Source organism: Alligator mississippiensis, chromosome 7, assembly GCF_030867095.1.
Source record: "Alligator mississippiensis isolate rAllMis1 chromosome 7, rAllMis1, whole genome shotgun sequence".
Classification (NCBI taxonomy): Eukaryota; Metazoa; Chordata; order Crocodylia; family Alligatoridae; genus Alligator; species Alligator mississippiensis.
The window spans coordinates 27,589,866-27,600,033 of NC_081830.1; the positions used below are offsets into that span (position 1 = coordinate 27,589,866).

General features: G+C 44.6%; 1 protein-coding gene across 1 annotated transcript; it reads left to right on the forward strand.

The window, feature by feature from the left end:
• The first annotated feature begins 5,402 nt into the window (after positions 1-5,402).
• LOC132251901 (olfactory receptor 14A16-like) lies at positions 5,403-6,359 on the forward strand. Its single transcript, XM_059731820.1, has one exon. The coding sequence runs from the start codon at positions 5,403-5,405 to the stop codon at positions 6,357-6,359; it is 957 nt and encodes a 318-aa protein (XP_059587803.1).
• Positions 6,360-10,168: the final 3,809 nt, after the last annotated feature.

Consider the following 10,168-nt stretch of genomic DNA (forward strand, 5'->3'; position numbering starts at 1 on the left):
TATATACTAGTTATAGCATCTTCAGGAATTACATTTTTCAGGAATTCAACATGAGTGATTATATTTTATGGCCTAAATCCATCTGGTGTCTTATTGGTGGGCTACAACATTACTGAGCATCTCCTGTGGTTGTTTTCATCAAGTGTTAGTTGCATATTCTCTAGATACAAACCAGGACTAATGCAGATTACAAATAAAACAGTCATCACACAATCCTCCCCTTCAGATTTAAGAAAATTCCTGATCTGTAGGCTTCCTTATTGCAGTTCTTTCTACTAACCTACATTGTGAGCACAGCGGTGAACCTCTTAATTGTGGACCTAGATATGACTGATCAGCATCTTCTCTTCCCCATGTCCTTCTTTGGGCAAAACATCTTGCTTGAAGGTCTGCTGTACCTCATCCCTCCTGTCAAAGATGCTGGCCAGTTTCTTAATGGAGAAAACAGAAATACCATTTGGTGGCTGGCTAATACTATAACATTTTATTTTTTTTTCTGGCAGGTGTGGAATAATACCTGCTGACTCTGAGCTTTATACAATCCTCTGCACTGTGCTGCCTTCATGAATAGCAACTGCTTAGTCCAATTTGCAGTGTGGGATTAGCTTAATCCTACCGTCACTGGCTTCACAAATGATGTTCTTTGGCCCCAGTGAAATGGACCATTTCTTTATGCATTATGACAGGTTCCCTGTGAAAGCAGGGAACTTTTTGATGGCTTAAAGCTGAAGCCCAGAGGAAGATTTGAGAAATGAAAAACAAATGGTTGGAAGAGAAGGTGAAAGGAATCCAACAAATTGTTGAAATTCATGACATGCAGAGGTTCTTCAGTGCAACTAAGTCTGTGCACAGACCAGGCTCTTCCAGACTCACCCCACTTAGAGATGCAGAAGGCAGTACATGCTGTAAAGACAAAAAGTCCATCAAAAACCACTGGATGGAGCACTACCAAGAACTCTTGAACCAGAAAGTCTAAGTAACAGATGAGGCCACTGAACCCATCCCATACAGGAAACACTTGCTGGTCCACCAAACTCTGAAGAAGTACACCAGATTATAAGACAGATAAAGAACAGCAAAGCATCTGGCCCTAATGGCATACCACCTGAAGTGTTTGAAGTTGGAAGGGAAACTATGACCAAAATTGTTGGGGAAAGTAAGAAAGGAAAATCTTCTTTACAAGTTGAGTACTGAGGGTTTGGAACAGGCTCCCCCCAGAGGTGGTACAATCATCCACCCTGGCGATCTTCAACTAGTGTCTTGATGTCCATCTTGCCAGGTCATCTGATCCTAGTGGTCTTTTTTGCCCAAGTGCAGGGGGGCTGGACCCGATGATCGGTAAGGTCCCTTCAAGCCGCTAACAACTATGACACTATGAAACTATGACTAATGAGCTCCACACACACTATCTCAAAATTTGGAACAGGCAGTAGGATAAAACAGCTGGAAAACCATATCATCTGTCTGCCAGGAGAGCACCCTCATCACCAGGCTCTAGACCATGAACGACGCATACTGCCAGAGGCTGTGGGAGCATGGTGGCCACCCACAGGTGGCAGTGACAGCGTCAGCAGTGGGGGCATGGTGGCGGCAAGTGGGGAGCTCTTGCTGGCAGCTGTGGAGTTGTTGGTGAGGGTCGGGGGATGGTGCGCGTTGACCACCCACAGGCATCGCTGGTAGCATCAGCAGCAGCCAATCACAGGGGGTGTACTGCCAATCTCAGGGGGTGCATGTGCACCCGTGTGCACCCCCTACACATTGTCAATGGTCTAGACCCATCTGTGGAATGGGACATCCTTCACCAAAAGCACTGCCATCAAAGCCTTCAAGCAGAAGTACCTTGGTTTCGCAAGGGGCCTCTGGCTGCCAAGCTCAGTAGGCAGCCATTTCCTTAGCAGCAGGAAACTTGGCTGGTAAGAGGACCATAATGGGGGATGAACTGTGAAGACTCAGCAGCTGTGCACAGTTCATTAACCCTAACACCCCTGCAAGATGGCAACCAAACATGGATCATAATCCCCAAAGCGAGGAGACAAATAACCCCTCAAGGCAGAGGAACCAAAACATGCATGTACACACCAAAACAATCAACTGTTGTGCAGTAGATGCTTGTATGGGGAAGAGCTAGAAAGGCAGGAGGTCATCAGCACCTGGGAGAATACTAGAAGGCTAAAGACTTTGTACTGGCAGGGTGGAAAGCTAACTATCTCCAGAGATCATTCTACTGACCCAAAGGCAGCTGCTGCTGGTACCTGGAGATACACAACTCTCCTTTGTTAACTTGAAGTAGAGAAGGATGAAGGTTGCAATGTATGATCCATAAGCCATGATTATAAGGAAAGCCATGTCTTCTGGGTTGAAATAATTCAGATAGAAATTGAGAGGCAAGCACAGTGTTCATTCGGGTGAATGATGTGAACTTGGAGAAAGAGATAGAGAGGATAATCTCTCTTGGTAACTTGGGCAACACTATGTCCCTTGCTCTCAAATAACCTGCTGCTGTGTGGCCAAAGGGATGGGACCCCTTGTATTCAGGGCAGTGCACTGGGCTTGTCTGCCTCCCAGCATGAAGACCTCAAGTCATGTAGGAACCCTCCCTTGAACATAGAAAATGTGTTTTGGACCCAAAATGTTTCAAACAAAATGCATGAGAAATGATGAACCAAGATTTGGGGGCAGAATGGTGTCTCATCAGAATGTTTCTCAACCAACTCTACTCCTGGCTCCTAGCCAGGTGCCTGATGTATTTTTCCACTTAATCTAGGTGCTTCTGTCTGGGCATTAATCAGGGCTCCAGGGACTGCCTACCTGGAAGCCCATAGGACTAGACTTTGATAAATACTCCTCCACAGCACAGACGTTACCTAAACAAGTCATCTGCACCCAGTAAGTGATCTCAGAATATTTCAGAAGATTGATTTTAAAAAGTTCCCTAAATGCACATCACTATGTAGATAGATTGACAAAGAGGGCCAGAGAGACACGGAGAGAGACATAGAGAGGGAGATATAAACATATGGAGCTGCATGCATAGAGAGAGAGAGAGAGAGAGAGAGAGAGGGACAGGGAGAGGGAGAGGGAGAGATTCTAAGGGCTCTGGCTTTGGAGGAGGAAACGCATTTCAACATGGAGGAATCCACACAGAGAAGCACAGTAAGTTTACTACTGTTTTTTGAGAGATTTTTGGATTACATAAGGAATGTAAGACCTTTTTTGCTAGGATGCTTTAGTCAGGATACTCTAGTTTGAGGAGTGGGCTAGATGGATAACTTCACTAGGTGCCCTCCATTCTTTGGTATTTATGACCCTCCGATCCCATGACTGATTTGAAAACTAAGAATTCAAGGCCAATATGTTATCTTTCCAGACTTTTGTTGTCAGATGGATTTTCAGTAGTGAAAATTGAGGGCTTGTCTACCTGTGACAGTCTGGTGGGTTCCAAGTCTAAATTAAGTTTTCAAGTGCTTTAACTCAAATTCACTAATCCCTTATGTGGAAAATTCCCCCTTGGCTTGCCTCCTGTCTAATGTATATTGAACCAAAATAAACTATGGCTATGTCAGTTCAGATTGCAGGAGTTCTGGTTCAGCTTTCAAGCAACTGGGATGAATCTCTTGCACTTCACCACTTTGGAACCTGTGACTTTGGGGTGCTCTGGGGAGAGACCCCATGAGACGGTACAAGGCAAGCATTACTTAAAGAAATAGAGGGTGGGAAATTTGTCAAAGATGATTCACAGATGTCTATAATGTATTAACAAATCCAAAGAAGATTTGTAACATCATACCCAAGTGCTGGTAACCTGGGTTAGAGAATGTACATGAGGTATTGTAAAATCCAAGTCACTTCAATGGTGAAAGCAGGAAGGCAAAAGGAGTAACTGAAGCCATTCATTGTTTCTCATTCACCCTAGTTTGAATGGTGTCCATGTGAGTATGGTGCAGCCTACTGAGCCTGAGCGGTAGGGAAATACAGGGGGAAATGGAGTTATATGTGGGACTTAGGTAGTCCTGTAATTCCATTTCTCCCTGCATTTCTGTATTGCTCAGACTAAGTGGACACTTCAACAGAACAGGAGGATCCTGCACATGCATCATACCAGGCATGTCCTGACAAGTGAGAAACAGAAAAGAATATGACAAGCAGGTGTTTGACCCTCCCTCTTAGCCCCAGAGCTTAGTCTCTAGGCCACTTGCTCAGGGAGTAAGAGAACATGGGGTGTAGATTCCCCCACCCCAAGAAGATTTGATACTCCTTCTGACACTTTGCAGTAAAATTGTCTAACAACCAGTTGATATAAGTGCCATCAAAGTTTTTCAAAAGGAAATAAGATTTGTCCCTGAGGGCATGCCAAGACAAGCACCCATGCTCTTTGCAGTGCCTCAAAGGGTTTTGAGGTGCCACAAAACACATGTAGCAAAATGCAAGTGATGCTTTGGCACACAAGGTAAAAAGGATTTGCTTCTTTTACTCCAAACAGTGTTTTCATTGCAATTTAGCTTCTCTTGCTTACAAACTGGACTTGAACCCAATCAAACTAGGCTACTTGAAAGTTTAGTTGCTTTGCACATCATCCCTTTATGTGAAATACATTTTTGAGGGTGCACATGCAGGGTAGACCTGAGTTGGTTCAGGGCACTGGCTACCATCAGCTATAAAGGGCAGAACATTGAGAGAAAAAGGAAAGTAACAAGAAATTGATAGAAAACCAATCAAGGGAACTAACTTAGAACGGTGAAAAAGAGAAATGAAAGGAAACAGCAACAGAGGGAAAGATAATGAGCGAGGAAGGGAGGGAACTTTTTCTCTTATGTATCTCAGACTACTTTAAAAAGTTCATGTAACATATATATTTGTCTTTTTGACTATTTGGCTGTTCTTATCTCAGAATAGGGATGATTTAGGCCAGCAGGAAAAGGTGTCAAAAAGACAGACTAGATCAGGGTCTGACCCCAGTTGCTGCAGCATACAATCTGTGAAATGTGGCGACTGTTATTCCTTTCTCTTCATACAATACTCTCCTCAACTCCAAACACAATGGTCCTGGTGCTGCTTGAATCCCATTAGGTGAACACGCTCTTGTGTCATTGGGCCTAAATGATCCTCTGCTGGCAATGTGTTAATTGAGAGGAAGCTCACTGAAAAGAAAGTGACTGATTTATCCTTTCCTTAACTCCTGGAGTTAGCCAAAACTAACTTTGTGGGTGGCTATACCCCAAGTCCTCCTGGTGGAAATCAGCAGGAGCTTAATGCAGCCAAATGAGTAACAGCAGGGAAGATTCTCTCTCTAGGAAATTCATTAGTGGTTTTTTTCAGGTGGACAGTTATATGAATAACAGAACCCTGGGCTTCTATATCTCTTATTCTGTCTGCAGGCAGCCCACACTGCAGCAAAGAAGAAAATGTCCAACCAAAGCTCTGTATCTGAGTTCATCCTCCTGAAATTCTCTGATGCTCAGGAGATGCAGATTTTGTATTTTGTCATGTTCCTAGTGATTTATCTCACTGCCCTGATGGGGAACTTTCTTATCATCACAGCGGTAGTCCTTGATCGCAACCTCCACAACCCAATGCACTTCTTCCTCATGAACCTGTCCATCCTAGATATTGGAACAATTTGTGTCATCATCCCCAAAGCCATGGTCAACTCCCTGCTGAACATCAGGACAATCTCGTATGTTGGGTGTGCCACCCAAGTGTTTTTCTTTGTCTTCTTGGCGGGAGCAGATTTTGCCCTTCTCACCGTCATGGCGTATGATCGCTACGTTGCCATCTGCAAGCCCTTGCACTATGAGATGATCATGAACAGAAGAGCATGTGTCCAAATGGCATCCAGTGCCTGGGTAGCTGGTGTACTCAACTCTATCATGCACACTTGGAACTTGTTTTCTTTCACTTTCTGTGGAGGCAATGTGGTAGACTTCTTCTTCTGTGAAGTTCCCCAGCTCCTCAAGCTCTCCTGCTTGGACACATATATCAGGGAACTCTGTATGATATTATTCAGTTTCTGCTTAATTTTGTCCAGTTTTATTCTTATTGTTGCATCCTACATTCAGATCTTACGTGCAGTGCTGAGAATCCCCTCAGAGCATGGTCGGCATAAAGCCTTTTCCACCTGCATCCCTCACCTCATTGTGGTCTCCTTGTTTGTCTTTTCTGTCACATTTGCCTATCTCAAACCTAGCTCCCACATCCCATCAGTGCTGGATCTCATAGTTGGTGTCATATACTCAGTAGTGCCCTCCACAATGAATCCCATCATTTACAGCATGAGGAACAGGGAAATCCTTACTGGTCTGAGGAAACTGGCTCACTGTCTCTTCTTCACTGAACACCATCTGCCCATTCTTCACCGGTGAACTTGCTGTCACTCTGTGCTTTTGGGGTTTTACAAGAATGAACTACATGCTTCTTAGAACACTTTAATGACCACTGCAAACCAAGGCCAAGTCTCTTCTTCAGGGTTTTTAAAGCAAGACTGGTACCTTCATGGCTAAAAGTGCAAACTGCCCTTGTAAAACTGAAGTGCCTGAGGGAAGAAATTGACCTCAACAAATAGATCTAAATCTTCAGCAAATGTGTGACACTCCATTTAGCTGGATGGAAGCTGACTGACTGATGTTGTGGGAGGATGTAACATGTGACTTCAGTGGAGCTGCCTCCATGTCCAACAAGGGAAATCAATTATACCATTTTCAGCCATGACGTGGCAATATAAATCAAACAGAAATTTAACATATATGTATTTGTCTCCTCTATATTTTTTCCATTAGTCTGTAAGATAAAGCTTACATTTGACTTTACAGAAGTAAGTTTTCCATTATCGTATATGTGCACATTATATATGTTGTTCTTCCCAGTGTTTTCATGCTTAAAGAATACATAAGAAAGTGTGCTTCCTGTCCTCAGCATGGGACCTATCTCTGACCTTGAAGAACAGGAGTTTTGTTCTAGCTTGGATACTGATGCTGTGTGAGCCATATGTCAAGAGGCATCGAAAGTTCCTGCAGCACCCAGGGCTGGTGGGGGGCAGGTAGGGAGAAACTATGCAGGCCATGAGAGAGCAGAGAGGAGGGGAGCTGGAAGATAAACAAGGGTAACATTGGACCCCTGCTATAGCAAATGGGACAACTGACAACTGACACCCAGGAAAAAGCCAACTTACTTAATGGGTACTTTGCAATGGTTTTTCACCAGCCGAAAGGGACCGCCCTGCCTAACATGATGTGGGACAACCAGGGTGAGGGTGAATTTATACCCAGCATCGGTGTAGACCTTGTAAAGGAACACCTTGAGAGGCTGGACACCTTCAAGTCAGCTGGTCATGACAGATTGCACCCCAGAGTACTTAAAGAGCTGGCATGCATCATAGCTCAGGCACTGGCAAGGGTATTTGAGAACTCGTGGTGCTCAGGTGAAGTACCCAAACATTGGAAGAAGGCCAATGTGGTGCCTATCTTCAAGATATGGAGGAAAGTAGGTCTGGGGAACTACAGGCCAATCAGCTTGACCTCAATCCCTGGAAAGATTTCCTTCTATGTATGACCAGGTGACATATCACCTGGAAAAGGGAGAAGAGATTGATGTCATATTTCTGTACTTTAAAAAAGCCTTTGATCATGTGTCCCATGAGCTCCTCAGAAAAATTGGCCAGCTGTGGCCTCGGCTACATCACAGTCCAATGGCTGGGGAATTGGCTCTGAGTTTGGACTCAGAGAGTAGTAGTCAGTGGAACTGAATCATCATGGTGCTCCGTGACCAGTGGGGTTCCCTAAGGCTCTGTCCTTGGACCTGTACTCTTTAATATCATTATTAATGATGCGGGCATTGGTTTCAGAAGTGGACTAGCCAACTTCACCGATGACACCTAACTTTGGAGTAGAGTGTCCACACCCGAGGATAGGCTAGTGATCCAGGCTGATCTTGATAGGCTTAGAAAGTGGGTGGATAAAAACCTGATGACATTCAATATGGATAAATGCAAGATACTTAATCTCAGGGAAAAAAATCCTCATCACGCCTGTAGGCTCAGCAGTTCTCCAGTGCTGAAAGGGATTGGGGGTCACGTGCCACCAATGCAATGTCGCAGCTTGTTAAGTCAACAAAAATTGTCTTGCATCCATAGATGCTTGTCAAGCAAATCTCAGAATGTCATCCTCCTGCTGTACTTAGCCTTGGTGAGGGAGCAGCTGGAGCGCTGCTTCCAATTCTGGGCTCCACAATTCAACTAGGATGTGGAGAAGCTTGAGAGGGTCCATAGGAGAGCCATATGCATGATCAGAGGGCAAGAGGACAGGCCTTATGAAGAGAGGCTGAGAGCCATGGGACTTTTCAGCCTGGAAAAGCACAGGCTCAGGGGTAGCCTGTTAGCAGCCTATAAATATATAAGGGGTGTAATTCAGGATCTGGGGGAATGCCTGATCACCAGAGTGCCCCAAGAGATGACAAGGTCCAATGGTCACAAACTACTGTAAGACTGATTTAGGCTAGACACAAGGAAAAACTTCTTTGCTGTCCAAGCCCCCAAGGCCTGGAATAGACTCCCTCCAGAGGTGGTGCAAACACCTATTCTGGACTCTTTTAAGAAATGTTTGAATGCTTATCTTGCTGGGATCCTTTGACCCTAGCTGACTTCCTGCCCCTGGGGCAGGCAGCTGGACTCGATGGTCCTCTGAGGTCCCTTCCAGCCCTAATGTTTATGAAATCTATTAAATGTATGAGGGGAATAGTGTAGTAGGCCTCTGCCTACTTTCACATTTAAGCTCTGTGGTGTAAAAAGCTTCTCACTCCCCCTCCCCCAGGAGATGTCACGCTGAGAGTGGGGCTGTACAAGGACTGGCAAAGACTGCCTGGGGGGTTGAGGGGCACCAGTCTTCTTGTCCCTTGCTGCCTAGATATATGATGGCATGTGGATCTGTGCCTGTCCAGCTTGAATGGTTGGGCAGTGCAGGGTCATTCCTGCCATGGCAGTTTCTGGGGGTGAGCAGGGAGGTTCTGCTGTTCATCAAGGACAGTACCAAATGCTGCTTTCCCCATCTGAGTTATGCTACTTTATATATCAATACTTTATATATTCCTCAGTCTCATTCCTCATCTGTCCTATAGAGATTGGAGCCTAGGTAGACATTTGAAGAATTCTAAGGTGCACATCAGTATAAATACAGCTCAGAGGGAGGTCCAGAAAAGCCTCCATGCTGAGAGCCGGTTATTTGAAAGGAGGTTTGAACACCTAGATATTAGGCATGCTGACAATTAGGGTCTAGTTAAGACACCCCTTAGTAAAGTAAGCACTCACATATATCATACCAACAGCATTCACCATTTGCCAAAGCCAAAAGCTTCAGCACCTCAGCAAGGTTCCCTGGTTTCATACTGGGTGCCTTCACTTTGCTTCTAATTGTTAGCACTTCATTTAGCCTGAATGCAGTGAGGGGACCTAGTCAGTGTCTAAGGGACCAAGTAGCTGCCAGGTGCTAAGTGTTGTTAGAAGGATTAAGCACTCACACAGTGTATCAGGTAGTTTTCTGATAGCCCCTTGCACCTGCCATGTGTGCCTTACAATACATAGAATAAACTTTGTGAAGGGGAAAAAGCTGAAGGGCAGGAATTTGTATTCTACTATCAAAAAGGTCAAATTGAAAAGTGCAGCATGACTGTCCTCCATGCGGGCTTCCTAAACATGACTCAATCCTGTTTGACATGTCAAGAACAAATGTCTGCTAACGTCCAACAGACCATCCAGACAGCAGTAAATTGACCCCAGAGGGGTCTGACCTCCATCAGGATAGGGCAGTGCATTCTTGGTTAACTCCCCATTTTCACTGGTGGGTAATTGCATGACACCAATGTAATCATGTAGTGTGCATGTCCTTCAATTTATGATCTTAGTAATGATGAAGTTGGGTTTGTTCAGTTTTGTTTGGTGAGTTCAGCAAGGTCACCTGTAGTTGATCTAATTTCACATATATTTTATTCACATTTTAACCACCACTGAGAAGTCCATAAGTAGTTTATGTCTCCAGAATTTTAGGCTAAGTACAGACAGTCACAAAGCCTGAGGCTGAGATGGTATAGTCTTTGCAGGTTAGTCTAGACTGCATAGATTAAATTGAAACAGAAGTGAACAGACATTTACCTTAGATTCAAGAAATGCAGCCACATGCCTGCA